Genomic DNA, 16,684 nt, shown 5'->3' with positions numbered 1-16,684 from the left:
CCAACCATGTTCAATTGCTTCATCACTGACCTTCCTTCCATTATAACGTCAGAAATGGGGACGTTGGCTGAAGATTACACAATGTTCAGCGTTGATGCAGCTCTGAAGCAGAACCTGATTGCATACAGCAAGACCCAGAAAACACAGGACAACATTCGCTTCGGCTTACAAGTGGCAACTAACATCCTCACCATGCAAGCGCCAGGCAATGACCGTCTCCAACAAGAGAGAATCTAACCATCATCCCTTGAAGTTCAGTGGTATTAACATCACTGAATGCCCCAACATTGCGAGAGCTACTACTGACCAGAAACTGAACTGCACCAGCAATATCAATACTCTCAGAGCAAGTCAGAGGCTGGGAATCCTGCAGCGAGTAACTCATCTGCTGACTCCCAGAAGCCTGTTCACCACCTACAAGGCACAAGTGAGCCGTGTGATGGAATACTCCCCACTTGCCAGGATGGGCGCAGCTCCAACTACGCTCAAGAAGCTCAACACCATCCAGGACAAAGCAGCCCTGCTTGGTTTGTACCCCCTCCAAATATTCAATCCTTCCAGCACAGTGGAAGCAGTATGTACATTCTACAAGATGCACTGCAACAAGTCACCAAGGTTCCTCCAACAGCACCTTCCAAACCCTCAGCCACTACCATTTAGCAGGTCAAGGGAACAGCACCATCCGGACACTCCCCTCCAGGTCACCCGCCATCCTGACTTGGAAATATATCGGCCATTCCTTCGCTGTCGCTGGGTCAAAATCCTGGAACTCCCTCCCTAACAGCACTGTGGATGTGCCTACATCAGCTGGACTGCAGTGATTTTGAGAAGACAGCTCACCCCCCCCCACCCTTCTCCAGAGCAACAAGCAATGGGAAACATATACTGGTCCAGTCTGCAATGCTCAAATCCCATGACGGAAGAATAATAAACAGAACAGGGCTGATCTGTATCTTAACCCCTTTGTTCCGTTTCAGTTCATATTGCAACACAACAAATAAATCTCAGTTCTGAAATTTTCAGTTGACCTTGACAGCTTTTTGGGGGACAGTATTCCAGATTCCCACTTCCACTGCTCTTAAGGTGGAGTGTTTTCTGACAGTCTAACTCTCATTGTAAGGTATTCCACCCTAGTTCCAGACTTCCCCATGAGAGGAAATAGTTCCTCTGTATCAATCCTATCAAGTTCTTTAATCATTGTAATCATCTCAACTAAATTGCCCTGTGATCTTCTATTTTCGAGGGAATACCAGCTCAGTGAATGCAATCCGACCTTGTATTTTAACCCTTTTAGCCTGGCTGTCACTCTGCTGAATATGCACAGCATCTGCTAGTGTTATTCTCATAGAGACATCGAGTCGTCACAGAGCTTTCCGTTACAGCAAAGAGGCCCTTCAGTCCACTGTGCATGCCAAGGCCATCAAGCCTTTGTTTTGGCATGGCGCGGTGGCACAGTGGTTAGCATTGCTGCCTCACAGTGCCAAGGACCCACATTCAATTCCACCCTCGGGTGACAGTCTGTGTGGAGTTTGCAAGTTCTCCCTGTGTCTGTGTGGCTTTCCTCCCACAGACAGAAGATGTGCACGTGAGGCAGATTGGCCATGCTAAATTGCCCCTTTGTGTCCAAAGATGCGTAGGTTCGATGGATTAGCCACGGTGAATGTGTGGGGTTACGGGGATATGGCGGGGGAAGAGGGCCTGGGTATAATACTGTGTCAGTGAGTCTGTGCCGAAACAATGGGCCGAATGGCCTCCTTTTGCACTGTAAGAATTCTATTCTATACGAACCCCATTTTCAGCAAATCCATCCTGCACTGTGGGTATACCTACACCACATGGACTGCAACAATTCAAGATGACAGATGCCCCACCCCTTCTCAAGGGCAACAAATCCTGGCCTAGCCAGCGATGCCCACTCCCACAAACAAACAAAAAAAACATGCTCCCTGAGGTGCAGGGTCGAGAATTCAAAGTAGTTATTCCACTCAGGCTCTGACAAGGTCCCTCTATAATTGCAACAGAACATATACTCCTTCGTGATCCTCAGCCCCTTGAAATAAAGGACAAAACCTTTTCAATTACTTTCTCACTACCTGTCCATTAGCTTGATGTGATTTCTGTGCAAGGAGCTCGAATCTCTCCCCATTTACTGACCTCTTAGCATTTTGCAACCTATCTTTCCCAATACGCATGATCTCTGCCTGCGCCATGTTGGTCACTAGGCAGTGGCCTAGTGGTATTGTCACTGGATTAGTAATCCAGAAACCCAGGGTAATGCTCCAGAGAACCAAGTTCGAATCCCACCGCAACAGATGTGAAACTTGAATTCAACAAGAAAAATCTGGATTTAAGAATTTACTGATGACTGTGAAACCATTGTCGGAAAAACCCATCTGCTTCACTACGGCCCTTTAGGGAAGGAAATCGGCCATCCTTACCTGGTCTGGCCTACATGTGACTCCAGAGCCACAGCAATGTGGTTCACTCTCAAATACTCTCTGAAATAGAGGGATGAACAACAAAATGCTGGTCTAGCCAGCGATACCCACATCCTGTGAACGAGTTTAAAAAAAACTATTTGACACCGTTTTGCCCTCTCAGTTAATTGCATCAACTTCACATCTTTCCTTGCACATTGACACTACTTATTTGCTAGCTAACTGAGCACTGTCAGCAAGCTTGTATATTCAGCACTATTGTTGCAAATAAGTCATTGATCTATACAGTGAAAAGGTGAAGTTCAAGGGCAGATAGGTGGTACAGTGGTTAGCACTGCTGCCTCACAGCACCAGGGACCCGGGTTCGAATCCTGGCTTGGGTCACTATCTGTATGAAGTTTGCACGTTCTCCCTATGTCTGTGTGGGTTTCCTCTGAATGCTCTGGTTTCCTCCCACAGTCTGAAAGATGTGCTGATCAGGTGCATTGGCCATGCTGAATTATCCCTCAGTGTACCCAAACAAGCATTGAAGTGTGGCGACTTGGGGATTTTCACAGTAACTTCACTGCAGTGTTAATGTAAGCCTTACTTGTGACTAATAAATAAACATGAAAAAAATCACTGGGAGATTCTTAATGTGGTTTATATGGATATCTGGGAATGAGATACGGGCCGGAATCTAATCCAGAGGTTCAGGTGGTTTATACAGAGAAATAGTGAATATCTGGGAATGAGTTACAGACTGGAGTCTAATCGAGGGTTCAGATGGTTTATATATAGAATAATGGATACCTGGGAGTGAGTTAGAAACTGGAATCTAATCAAGGGGTTCAGATGGTTTATATACAGAATAATGAATATCTGGGAGTGAGTTACAGACTGGAATCTAATCGAGGGGTTTTGGTGGTTTATATATAGAATAATGGATATCTGGGAGTGAGTTACAGACTGGAATCTCACCGAGGGGTTCAGATGGTTTATATATAGAATAATGGGTATCTGGGAGTGAGTTACAGACTGGAATCTAATCGAGGGGTTCAGATGGTTTATATATAGAATAATGGATATCTGGGAGTGAGTTACAGACTGGAATCTCACCGAGGGGTTCAGATGGTTTATATATAGAATAATGGATATCTGGGAGTGAGTTACAGACTGGAATCTAATCGAGGGTTCAGATGGTTTATATATAGAATAATGGATACCTGGGAGCTAGTTACAGACTGGAATCTAATCGAGGGTTCAGATGGTTTATATATAGAATAATGGATACCTGGGAGTGAGTTACAGACTGGAATCTAATCGAGGGGTTCAGATGGTTTATATATAGAATAATGGATACCTGGAGACAATAACATGCTGAAGTTTTCATTCCTCGTGTGAATTTGTGTCTTCCTGTTTAACTGTTCACACAGGATGGGCTTCCTAATTAGCACAATTGCAAAATGGTGCTCTCTGATCTTTGCAAAATACCCGTTCCTGGAGCCAGTGTCAGAGGAGCTCTTATTATTACCCATCGTTCTCACACGTGAGAGCTTGCTGCTTGTGCTGCTGCTCACCGCTGGCTCCTGTCAACTCCTGCCCTTCTCATTTTCTTTTCCCGATGTTCCTGATTGTGGGAAGAACACTGGAGACTGTTACAGCACAAAAGGAGACTATTCAGCTCATCATGCTCCTGCTAGTCCTTTGAAAGAACTATCCAGATAATCCCACTCTAAATCTTTCACCACAACGTCAAGTATTTCCCCTTCAAGTATTTATGGAGCTTGTTTTTGAGGTTATCACTGAATCTGTTACCATCGCCCCCGTCAGGCTACACATTTCAGAACACAACCGACTCACTGAGTTTACATAGTTTCTTCCTGTTGTCTTTAGCTCTTCTGCCAAAAACATAAAATTGCACTTTTTAAAAAAAAGTTCTCTCATTTGCATTTGATACGTCTACATTTCAGTACTGAGGGAGTGCTGCACTGTCAGAGGGTCAGTACTGAGGGAGTGCTGGACTGTCAGAGGGTCAGTACTGAGGGAGTGCTGGACTGTCAGAGGATCAGTACTGAGGGGGTGCTGCACTGTCAGAGGGTCAGTACTGAGGGAGTGCTGCACTGTCAGAGGGTCAGTACTGAGGGAGTGCTGGACTGTCAGAGGGTCAGTACTGAGGGGGTGCTGCACTGTCAGAGGGTCAGTACTGAGGGAGTGCTGCACTGTCAGAGGGTCAGTACTGAGGGAATGCTGCACTGTCAGAGGGTCAGTGCTGAGGGAGCGCCGCACTGTCAGAGGGTCAGTGCTGAGGGAGTGCTGCACTGTCAGAAGGTCAGTGCTGAGGGAGTGCTGCACTGTCAGAGGGTCAGTACTGAGGGAGCGCTGCACTGGCAGAGGGTCAGTGCTGAGGGAGTGCAGCACTGTCAGAGGGTCAGTACTGAGGGAGTGCCGCACTGTCAGAGGGTCAGTACTGAGGGAGTGCCGGACTGTCAGAGGGTCAGTACTGAGGGAGTGCTGGACTGTCAGAGGGTCAGTACTGAGGGGGTGCTGCACTGTCAGAGGGTCAGTACTGAGGGAGTGCTGCACTGTCAGAGGGTCAGTACTGAGGGAATGCTGCACTGTCAGAGGGTCAGTGCTGAGGGAGCGCCGCACTGTCAGAGGGTCAGTGCTGAGGGAGTGCTGCACTGTCAGAAGGTCAGTGCTGAGGGAGTGCTGCACTGTCAGAGGGTCAGTACTGAGGGAGCGCTGCACTGGCAGAGGGTCAGTGCTGAGGGAGTGCAGCACTGTCAGAGGGTCAGTACTGAGGGAGTGCCGCACTGTCAGAGGGTCAGTACTGAGGGAATGCTGCACTGTCAGAGGGTCAGTACTGAGGGAGCGCCGCACTGTCAGAGAGTCAGTACTGAGGGAGTGCTGCACTGTCAGAGGGTCAGTACTGAGGGAGTGCCGCACTGTCAGAGGGTCAGTACTGAGGGAGTGCTGCACTGTCAGAGGGTCAGTGCTGAGGGAATGCCGCACTGTCAGAGGGTCAGTGCTGAAGGAGTGCTGCATTTTCAGAGGGTCAGTACTGAGGGAGTGCTGCACTGTCAGAGGGTCAGTGCTGAAGGAGTGCTGCATTTTCAGAGGGTCAGTACTGAGGGGATGCTGCGCTGTCAGAGGGTCAGTACTGAGGGAGTTCTCGATGCATGAATATACTTTCTATTCTCCCAACAGTGCGGCACTCCCTCAGCACTGACCCTCTGACAGTGCGGCACTCCCTCAGCACTGACCCTCTGACAGTGCGGCACTCCCTCAGCACTGACCCTCTGACAGTGCGGCACTCCCTCAGCACTGACCCTCTGACAGTGCGGCACTCCCTCAGCACTGACCCTCTGACAGTGCGGCACTCCCTCAGCACTGACCCTCTGACAGTGCGTCACTCCCTCAGCACTGATCCTCTGACAGTGCGGCACTCCCTCAGCACTGACCCTCTGACAGTGCAGTAGTCCTTCAATACTGTATCCTGTACAGTGCAGCATTGCTTCTATAATACTCTCCTGAATCTGGAGTTTCAGCCTGGATTCTGGGCTGATGGCCTGTTGTCTCAGACGGGCAAGTGACCACTCACCCCATCATCCAAAACTATTTCCTTCGTGTTCCTGAGGCACTCATGAGCATGAACATTTTTGCAGTTCTGGTAAACTCCTTTAATTCGCAAGGTTGAGGTCATTTATAATCATCAGTCAAAGAAACTCAATGAATAATTAAAATGAACCAATTGCTTCATCTTGAACCATGAATAATTGACAGCCTTCCTTTTAAGTTATAATGCATCACATAAACACAGCAACTAATTAATTGTCAATAGAATGTGTGAAAAATCACAGCCAGTATCAGACAACATAGAAACCAACAATCTCTACTGTGCAGGAAGAGGCCATTTGGCCCACTGAGTCTGCACCAATAGCAATCCCACTCAGACCCTATCCCCGCAACCCCACATACTTACCCACTAATTCCTCTGACCTCCTTATCCTGGGACACTAAAGGGCAATTTAGCATAGCAAAATGCCCCTAACCTGCTCATCTTTGCACAATGGGAGGAAACCGGAATATCCAGAGGAAATCCATGCAACTATGATTGAAGGGTTTGGTTGGTTTGACAGAGAGAATCCAGTTCTTCTGGTGGGGCAAATCCAGGTCCCATAGTTAACTTAATTTAGTTTATTTAGTTTGTCAAAAAGAATGGAAGTCCAGGTCAAAGAGTGACAGTGCAGCACTCCCTCAGTACTGACCCTCTGACAGTGCGGCACTCCCTCAGTACTGACCCTCTGACAGTGCAGCACTCCCTCAGCACTGACCCTCTGACAGTGCAGCACTCCCTCAGCACTGACCCTCTGACGGTGCAGCACTCCCTCAGCACTGACCCTCTGACGGTGCAGCACTCCCTCAGTACTGACCCTCTGACAGTGCGGCACTCCCTCAGTACTGACCCTCTGACAGTGCAGCACTCCCTCAGCACAGCATTGGAATGCCATCACTGGATTCTGCACTGAACAGAACCCTGAAGAGAAGTTCACAAGCCCTCTTTTCCCTGCCTGGAAAATCCCAGTTCTACCATTTGGCACCACACAGAAAATCGTGACTCCAGCTCACCGCACGGAGTGAGGCCATCAGGCCTGGTCTAGATTTGGTCCCACAGGTGCTGCTGGGCCCTGAAATAGCATGCCTCAATAACCTTGCTAAAATCGAAGAGCGACTTCCTTCCCTCCTGCCGTGAACCAGTTCCTGTTTGTCGTGTTCTGCTAGTGCCGACCTGCCTGACTGCTTTTTCACTCAGCCCTGCAGCGAGTATGTACAGAGATCGCCTGTGAATTCCACGGCCTGGGATCAGGCTTCACAAAGCTGCCTGACTGAACCCTTTCCATCAATATGGGCCTCGAAGCACAATTCCTCTCTTCCCTCAGATGGCCCGGTGTGGACAAAAAGCCCAAACCCTTAAACCTGGCGTGAAAAGAAAGGTTCCCCTTCTCAGAGGCCTGTCGCTGGGGATTTGTTCCTTCCTAGTTGCGACTGCAGTGAGCTTTACTCAGTTAAACATTGCTGGGGCCTCTTCGCTTCACTTATGCAGTAACAGGTCAGTGGAGACGTCAGGGTGACCCCTGTTTGACCCCGGATGGATGCCAGTTTGCAGTGTTGTGACACACGAGGGACATACTTGGGCCAGCACTGGTCATTAGTCTGGCGCCAATGGATGAAGACGAGGTTGACCTCCGCATCTGTGGCTTGCTGGGAATCCGCAGGGGCTTGAGAGGGTACGCTGGGATGAGGACACGGTGGTACTGCGACTTGGACTTGGTAGGTTGGGGGAGGTGGGCGTTTCCTCTGTGGAGTCAGCCATGCCTCAGTCGAGTTGATCTCTGAGCCCGAAAGCTAAAGCCCTCAATTCAGAGATTTCAGCACAAAATATGTCCAATACGACCAGTGCTTTACTGAGGGAGTGTTGCACTGTCAGAGGGTCAGTACTGAGGGAGTGCTGCACTGTCAGAGGGTCAGTACTGAGGGAGTGCTGCACTGTCAGAGGGTCAGTACTGAGGGTGTGCTGCACTGTCAGAGGGTCAGTACTGTGGGTGTGCTGCACTGTCAGAGGGTCAGTACTGAGGGAGTGCTGCACTGTCAGAGGGTCAGTACTGAGGGAGTGCTGCACTGTCAGGGGGTCAGTACTGAGGGAGTGCTGCGCTGTCAGTGGGTCAGTGCTGAGGGAGTGCTGCACTGTCAGAGGGTCAGTGCTGAGAGAGTGCTGCACCGTCAGAGGGTCAGTGTTGAGGAAGTGCAGCACCGTCAGAGGGTCAGTACTGAGGGAATGCTGCACCGTCAGAGGGTCAGTACTGAGGGAGTGCTGCACCGTCAGAGGGTCAGTGCTGAGGGAGTGCTGCACCGTCAGAGGGTCAGTACTGAGGGAGTGCTGCACCGTCAGAGGGTCAGTGCTGAGGGAGTGCTGCACTGTCAGAGGGTCAGTTCTGAGGGAGTGCTGCACCGTCAGAGGGTCAGTGCTGAGGGAGTGCTGCACTGTCAGAGAGTCAGTGCTGAGGGAGTGCAGCACTGTTGGATGTGCCTTCTTTCAGATGAGACGTTAAAATGAGTCTGTCTCTCACCCGGATGCAAAAGGTCATGAGGCACAAGTGGAAGAGGAGTTGACAATGAAATTTTTGATTTGATTTATTATTGTAATGTATGAAAAGTACTGTTTCTTACGCGCTACACAAGGTGGCATGGTTGCACAGCTGTCTCACAGCGCCAGGGACCTGGGTTCGATTCCCAGCTTGGATGACTGTTTTTGCAGAGTCTGCACATTCTCCCCGTGTCTTTCCTCCGGGTGCTCCGGTTTCCTCCCACAGTACAAATGACATGCTGGTTACGTGCATTGACTGTGCTAAATTCTCCCTCAGTGTGCCGGAACAGGCGCCAGAGTGTGGCGACTGGGGAAATTTCACAGTAACTTCATTGCAGTGTTAATGTAAGCCTACTTGTGACACTAATACAAAAAATACCATACATAGGGGAGAAAAAAAGGACTGCAGAATATAGTGTTACAGTCATAGCTAGGGTGTAGAGAAAGATCAACTTAATGCGAGGTAGATCCAAAATTGCCTGCACTGACTAATATTCTCCCTCAGTTGACAGTGTTAAAACAGATTATTTTCTTCCTAATCCATTGCTGTTTACTGTTTGCTAATTGGCTTCAGTGATTCCTACAGCGGCGACAACATTTCGCAAAATAATTCATTGGCCACAAAGCAAGTTCAATTAATGCGGGGCACAGGTTTAAGGTGTGAGAGGCAAGGTTCAAAGAAGATGTACAAGGCAGATCTTGCACACAAAGAGAGGTGGGTGCCTGGAACTCGTTGCCAGGGGAAATAATGGAAGCGGGTATGGTAGTGACTTCTTAGGGGTGTCTTGACAAATACATGAATAGGAAGGGAATAGAGGGATATGGTCCCCGGAAGGGTAGGGGGTTTTAGTTTAGTCAGGCAGCGTGGTTGGTGAAGGCTTGGAGGGCCAAAGGGCCCATTCTTAATGTAATTTTCTTTGTTCTTTGGGAAAGGTGCTATATAAATGCAGGTAATTTTGCTCATTTCACTTACGGAGAAAGGATGAGGACCTTAAGTTAATGTGGACCGATGGGAGAAGCTGGGATTGCTCTCCTTCGAGCAGAGAAGGCTAAGGGGTGATTTAATGGTGGTGTTTAAAACTGTAGATGGATTTTAATCGAGTAAACAATGTTTGCAGTGGCAGAAGTGTCAGTAAACCGATGATACAGTGTTAAAGCGATTGGAAAAATAACCAGAGAGGAGGTGAGAATCATTTCTTTATTATACAGTGGCATCCGTGTGTAGAGTCAAAGAGATTTACGTGGGAACAGGCCCTTTGACCCAACTTGTTCATGCTGCCCCGTACCATCTATAAGATGCACTGCAGGAATTCACCAAGGTTCCTTGGACAGCACATCCAAACCCATGACCATTAGCATCTCGAAGGACAAGGGCAGCAGATACCTGGGAACACCACCCCCTGGAAGTTCCCCTCCAAGTCGCACACCATCCTGACTTGGAAATATCTCGGCCCTTCCTTCCCTGTCACTGGATCAAAATCCTGGAACTCCCTCCCTGACAGCACTGTGGGTGTACCTACACCACAAGGACAGCAGCGGTTCAAGATGGTGGCTCACCAGCATCAACTCAAGGGGCAATTAGGAATGGGCAATAAAAGTGGTGGCCTGGCCAACAGCACCTATTTCCGAGGAACGAACCAAAAGAGAGATGCAGCGAATTATTGCGAATTATAGCTGATAGTGTGGTGAAAGCAGGTTGGAAAACAATACAGTCAATCAGCAATTGGATAACTATTTGAAAGGAAACCTTCTGCAGTGGGAAGGGGATTCGGGATCAGACTAAGTGGATTGTCCTTTGAAAGGGCTGATCAACTTACGATGGGCTGAATGGCCTCCGTCAGCTTTTTAGTAAGTTTATTTATTAGTGTCACCAGTGGTCTGACATTAACACTACAGTGAAGTTACTGTGAAAATCCCCTAGTCACCACACCCCAGCACCTGTTCGGGTACGCTGAAGCAGAATTTAGCGTGGCCAATCCACCTAAACAGCACGTCTTTCAGACTGTGGGAGGAAACCGGAGCACCCAGAGGAAACCCACGCAGACACGTGGAGAATGTACACTACTCAGTGACCAAGCCAGGAATCAAACCCAGGTCCTTGGCGCTGTGAGGCAGCAATGCTAAACACTGTGCCGCCCAGCGCTGCAAGTTTCGACAGCACTCAGCAAGGGGAATGGATCCACAGTTCTGTCATCCGTTAAACTCATTCCCAGAACTCATCTGGCAAGTTGAATGTCTCAACTGCAATTCAGGCACAGTCAGAGGCAAGCTATGTCATTTTCCTGGATTTTTCAAAGGAGCAGATGAGCGTTTCTTAAATAGTAAGATTAGGAAATGCAGATGTACACGAAAGGACACCTGGGTGTCCTCGTCTATAAGCCACAGAAGGCTAGCATTCGGGTGTAGCAAGCTATTAGAAGGCTAATGGAATATTAGCCTTTATCGGATTTGAGTACAGGAGTAGTGAGGTATTGCTTCAATTGTAAAAGAGCTTGGTTAGACCACACCTGGAGTATTATAAGGAGCGTAAGATATGGGATTAGGGCATTTGGCTCATTGAGTCTGCTTCGCCATTCAATCGTGGCTCATATTATTCTCAACCCCATTCTCCTGCCTTCTCCCTGTTAGCCTTCATCCCCTTAACAATCAAGAACCCATATACCTGTGTCTCAATGATCTGGTCTCCACAGCCCTCTGTGGCAATGAGTTCCACAGATTCACCACTCTCCGGCTGAAGAAATTCCTCAACATCTCAGTTTGAAAGGAGCGTCCCTTCATCCTGAGGTTGCGCCCCAAGTTCTAGTCTCTCCCACCCATGGAAATATCCTCTCTACGTCCACTCTATCTAGGCCTTTCAGTATTCTGTAAGTTTCAATTAGATCTCCTGGACTTGTTCCGGGGATGGTGGGACTGTCTTCTGAAGAGAGATTGGGCAAACAGTGCCTGTATTCTTGAGAGTTTAAAAAAATGAGAGGTGATCTCATTGAAAACTGTGAAGTATGTTTTTAAGCGGCAGTTAGATATAACTCTCAGGGGAAAAATGATCAAAGGATTTGAGGGGAAAGTGGGATTAGGCTTTTGAGTTGGATGATCAGATACAATCATAATGAAGGGTGAAGCAGGTTTGAAGGGCTGAATGGCCTCCTCTTGCTCCTATTTTCTACGCTTGTAAGAAAACATTGCCTTTGGTTGCTGAATTTCCGATGTCATAGCTAGCCCTACACCGCCCCCCGCCTCCCCCCTCCCCCCCTCAACTTCCCCCCCTCCCAAAGCACCGTCAAGTTCCACATCAATTCTTCCTCCCTTTCCTGTGCAGGACTGTAGGTTTACAGGGTCAGTATATAATGACCAGAACCAGCATCTGCCTCCGCTCTACGCTTACAGCACAGAGACAGGAGAGGCCCTTCGGCCCATCAAGTCCAGGTTAGCCATCAAGCACCTATCTATTCTAATCCCATTTTCCAGTCCTTGCTCCATAGCCTTTTATGCATTTCAAGTGCCCCTCTGAATCCTGAGAGGATTCCCACCTCTGCCACCCTTTCATGCAGGGAGTTTCAGTTTCCCTACCTTTTTCCTCAAATCCCTTCTTAATCTGCTGCCCATTACCTTAAACCTATACTCCTACCCTTGATTATAGACCCCGATACTAAGGGGAAAGTTTCTTCCCATCTACGTCCCTCATAATTTTGTACACCTCAATGAGTTCCCCATTCACAATTCTTTGCTCCAAGGGTGGTGAAGAAGGCATTCAGCATGCTTGGTTTCATTGGTCAGAACATTGAATGCAGGAGTTAGAACATCTTGTTGAAATTGTACAAGACATTGGTAGGGCCATACATGGGGGCGGCTCTGTGACACAGTGGTTAGCACTGCTGCCTCACAGCACCAGGGACCCGGGTTCAGTTCCAGCCCCGGGTGACTGTCTGTATGAAGTTTCCACGTTCTCCCCTGTGTATGTGCGAGTTTCCTCTGGGTGCTTTGGTTTCTTCCAAAGGTCCAGAGATGTGCACGTTAGGTGGACTGGTCATGATAAATTCTCTATTAGTGTCCAAAGATGTCTCGGTAAGAGGGATTAGTGGGGTAAATACGTGAGGTTACGGGAATAGAGCCTGGGTGGGATGCTGTGTTGGAGAGTCCATTCTGATACAATAGGTCAAATGGCCTCCTTCTGCGCGATAGAGATTCTATGTAAAGCTCCAGCGCCAGCAACACCCTGGTGAATCTCCTCTGCACCCTTTCTCATTTAATCACACCCTTCTGGTGGAGACGTAGCCAGATCTGCACACAGTACCCTATCTGTGACCTAACAAGCTTTATCATGACCTCCCTGTGCTTATATTAATACAGGCAAGTATTCCATTTGCATTTTTAACCATCTTATCTACCTTTCCTGCTGTCCTCAAGGATCTTTGGAGATGCAGAGGGTGAATGGGTGCCTCCTGGCATGAAGGGTTTTGCTGGCAGATTGATCAGCTGGATGCAGTGGGGGATTCCCTCTGTTGTTTGTTGACTGTGGCCTCTGCTTAATAAACCCAAAGGCAATCACATCCTTTGGCTGTTACATCACAGGATGTAAAGAGTTATTTGTTGAGGCACCTACTCAGCTAACCTGTCACCAAGTGGTAGGGTGGCTTCCTACTTTCCCATGTACATACATGTACACGTTTGTGCTTGCTGTGGGTTCTGTTGCTATGATGATGGGCACCACTGTACAGGAGATGCATGTGAGATGATGTCAGTTGAATTCCAGCAGGGTAGGGGATACCTTGGGTTGTCGGAGGGAGGTGTGACCTTGGTGTCAGGGGAGGGGCAGAGCTCCTCGGTCCTTCAGGTTGAGGACCCCTTCCTGCCTGAGATCGAGAAAATCCAGATTTTCTATTTGGCATCCTGCTTGCCAACTGAAGAAAATGGACGCTCGGTGGGAAAAAGCCCTGAAGTGGGAAGCCCACCCATGCCCTTATTAAGGCCAACTTTTGTCCTGTTAATGACCTTAATAGGGGCACGGGCTGATTTCCAGTCCACGGTCTTGTCTGCCCCTGTGAAATTGCATCAGGATTGGCAGGGGGGCCCCAGAATTCTTCTCCATGCAATTTCCACCCTCCTCCTGCCAGGGACAGTTGTGGGGGGTGGCAAACAATTCTGGCCATGAGCTGGCACATGTTAGCCCGTGCTCCCCCACTCTGACCCACTCACAAAAACAGCCCAGTTGCTTTACAACACTGATGGATCCTTCACTACTATCTCTGCACTCCACCCACCCCTCCCTCTACCCAGTGAACCCCATACTCATTCTGCCTTCTCTCCTTTCCACCTTGTCCGTTTCCCATCCCATGACTGTCCTCTACCCCCACCAACCCCCGGCTGACTCCGAATTCCAATTGAGGTGTGTGGGGAGGAGGAATGGCATGGGGAGGGGGTACCTGTGCCTTCCATGACCTTTGACCCTGTTAGAAGCAGCTGGCTGGCCTCTTATCACCGGAGTTGGTCAACCATCATCCGGTCCCCTTAACCCTGTCATAACATGGGGCAACTGAGTAGCCCCACAGTGCTGTGCATTTATATAGCACTTTACACAACCCCAAGGTGTCTTCCATACCCTCTACCAACCTCTTTAGAAGTTCAGTAACTGTTCTGGGGAGCATGGAGGCCACATCACGCACAGGAAGATCCCACAGCTGGCAATGTGATGAGGACCAATTAATCAGTCTTTTCCTGTTTAGCAATGTTTGCAGCTTAGGGGACAAGTGTTGGCCGAGGGGGAAGCCTCTTGGCTCTACTTTGAATCTGTGGCCGTGGGATCTTTCCCATCCATCTCTGAGAGGGTAGACGGGGCCGAGGTTCAGCATCTCCATCTGAAAGACAGCATCTCTACCAGTGCAGCATTCTCCAATACCAGAGAGTTAGCTGGAATTACTGGAATTTTTACTCATGACATTCTGACTCAGGCGAGAATGCTGTTACTCATGGCTATACTCACTGACAAACACCAGGAGCACATGACCTACACCCTGTGCACCTTTCGTTATCCTGTCACCAGGCTGGATGTGACTAATGCTGCATTTCCTGCCCACGGACATGGTTTGGGGGAACGGGGGCTTCACACTGCCTACTGCTGGTCCCTGGGCCTCACTTCCCATCTCATAGAATCACTACAGTGCAGAAGGAGGCCATTCAGTCCATATAGTCTATAGACTCTCCCAAAAAACATCCCACCCAGACCCGATCCCCATAACCCCATGTATATATCCCAATAATCCTCTTAACTCACGTATCCTGGGACAATAAGAGGCAAATTAGCATGGCCAATCAACCTAACCTGCACTCTTTTGGATTGTGGAAGGAAACTGGAGCATCCAGAGGAAACCCCTGCAGACACAGGGAGAACGTACAAACTCCTATGAATCATAGAATCCTATAGTCAAAAGGAGGCCATTCAGCCCACCGACCACAATCCCACCAGACCCTATTCCCATAATCCCATGCATTTAACCTGCTAATCCCCCTGACAGTAAGTGGCAACTTAGCATGGCCAATCCACCTAACGTATACATCGTTGGAGTGTGGGAGGAAACCGGAGCCCCCAGAGAAAACCGGAGAGAATGTACAAATTCCACACAGACAGTCATCCGAGGCTGGAATTGAACCCGGGTCTCTGACACTGTGGGGCAGCAGTGCTAACCCACTGTGCCACCGTGCCAGTCAAATCCCAAGCGTCAGATAAAACAGTCCCCCTTTACTGACCCCTCCAATTGGTTATTCCTCATTGTTTATCCCTCCGATGGTGAGCGAAAGGAGCAGCGGGCACAAGGTTTGCTGTCACTCGCGGCACTTGGAGTGGGCTTGGGCCTGGTGTAACAAAAGGCCTGCTTAGCCAATGCTGCCCGCTCCCCTCACCCTCAAGACAACCCCTTCCTAACTTCCCTCCTCCTCCATCTGCAGTTCAAATGCACTGCAGAGAGACCCATAGCACCCCCCACCCCAACCCTTCCAACCCATTTCTCACCACCCCTCACCTGTCAGCCCAATCTCATGTCTGTAATTCAGACAGGAGACAGCAACCACAGGGTTGGTGAGGTAGTGGAATGTCCCAACGAGTTTCAAGGAGCATTTTCAAACAAAATCTGGCATCTGGTCACACAGGAGGAGATGTGAGGTTACCGATGATGAGAATCAAGGATTATGGGGATAAGGCAGGAAAGTGGATTATCACACCAGATTAGCCATGGTCTTATTGAATGGCGGAGCAGACTCAATGGGCCAAGTAGCCGACTTCTGCTCCTACATCTTATGGCCCAAGGTAGTGATGGACAACTTAGGCTAGTGAGTGGGCCTCTTCATCTCCAGTGGGCTGCAAGATTGAAATCGGGCTTGTTCGCTAACCACTAACCCCGTGAATAAGATTGAATACATTTAAAACATAACTCGTTACAAAATGGAACAAGCTATAGAAAATGCTTAACCATTTATACAGCAATAGAGATGTCATCAACTTCAAATGGTAAAAACAAAATTAGCATTTACACTTTGGACACAGAAGGAGCGTACAGCTCCCACAGACAATATTGTGAGCAATCTTATTTACTTGTTAGTGTCGCAAGTAGGCTTATATTAACATTGCAATGAAGTTACTGTGAAAATCTCCTTGTCACCACACTCCAGTACACTGAGAGAATCAGAATCCCTACCGTGCAGAAGGAGACCATTTGGCCCATCGAGTCTGCACCGACCACAATCCCACCCAGGCCCTATTCCTGTAACCCCTTATATTTACCCTCCTAATTCCCCGACGCTAGGGTCAATTTAGTATGACTTATGCACCTAGCCAGCACATCTTTCGGACTGTAGCAAGAAAGCAGAGCACCCAGAGGAAACCCACTCAGACACAGGGAGAATGTGCAGACTCCGCACAGGCGGTGACCCAAGCTGGGAATCGAACCCGTGTCCCTGGAGCTGTGAGGCAGCAGTGCTAACCACTGTGCCACTGAGCAATCAGCATCTGCCTTGCTTTATTGACCCTTGCTTTACGTGCAGACCACTTCAGTCATACTGGTAGTAAAAAGCTACGCGGACGGATATCAGCAGAATGTGCAACGGTCAATGGAATATCTCACGGGTCACA

The 16,684-nt window shown here is 48.8% G+C and overlaps 1 protein-coding gene across 6 annotated transcripts in view; it reads left to right on the top strand.

Moving 5' to 3' along the window:
- The window catches only part of LOC145348149 (ral guanine nucleotide dissociation stimulator-like), a 142,368-nt gene that overhangs the window by 59,436 nt on the left and 66,248 nt on the right, over positions 1-16,684 (top strand). Inside the window, exon 1 of one of the 6 annotated variants that reach the window (XM_080196319.1) lies at positions 7,038-7,751. The exons of the other annotated variants lie outside the window; for them this stretch is intronic. Coding sequence (XP_080052445.1) covers positions 7,644-7,751 — 108 coding nt within the window. The 5' untranslated portion in view covers positions 7,038-7,643. Of the gene's footprint in view, positions 1-7,037; positions 7,752-16,684 lie in introns of those variants that run through there. 6 annotated transcript variants of the gene reach the window in all.

Source organism: Carcharhinus amblyrhynchos, chromosome 9 (assembly GCF_965287045.1).
Source record: "Carcharhinus amblyrhynchos chromosome 9, sCarAmb.v2.hapA, whole genome shotgun sequence".
In the NCBI taxonomy this organism is placed as follows: domain Eukaryota; kingdom Metazoa; phylum Chordata; class Chondrichthyes; order Carcharhiniformes; family Carcharhinidae; genus Carcharhinus; species Carcharhinus amblyrhynchos.
This window is presented reverse-complemented; position numbering and strand designations above follow the sequence as displayed.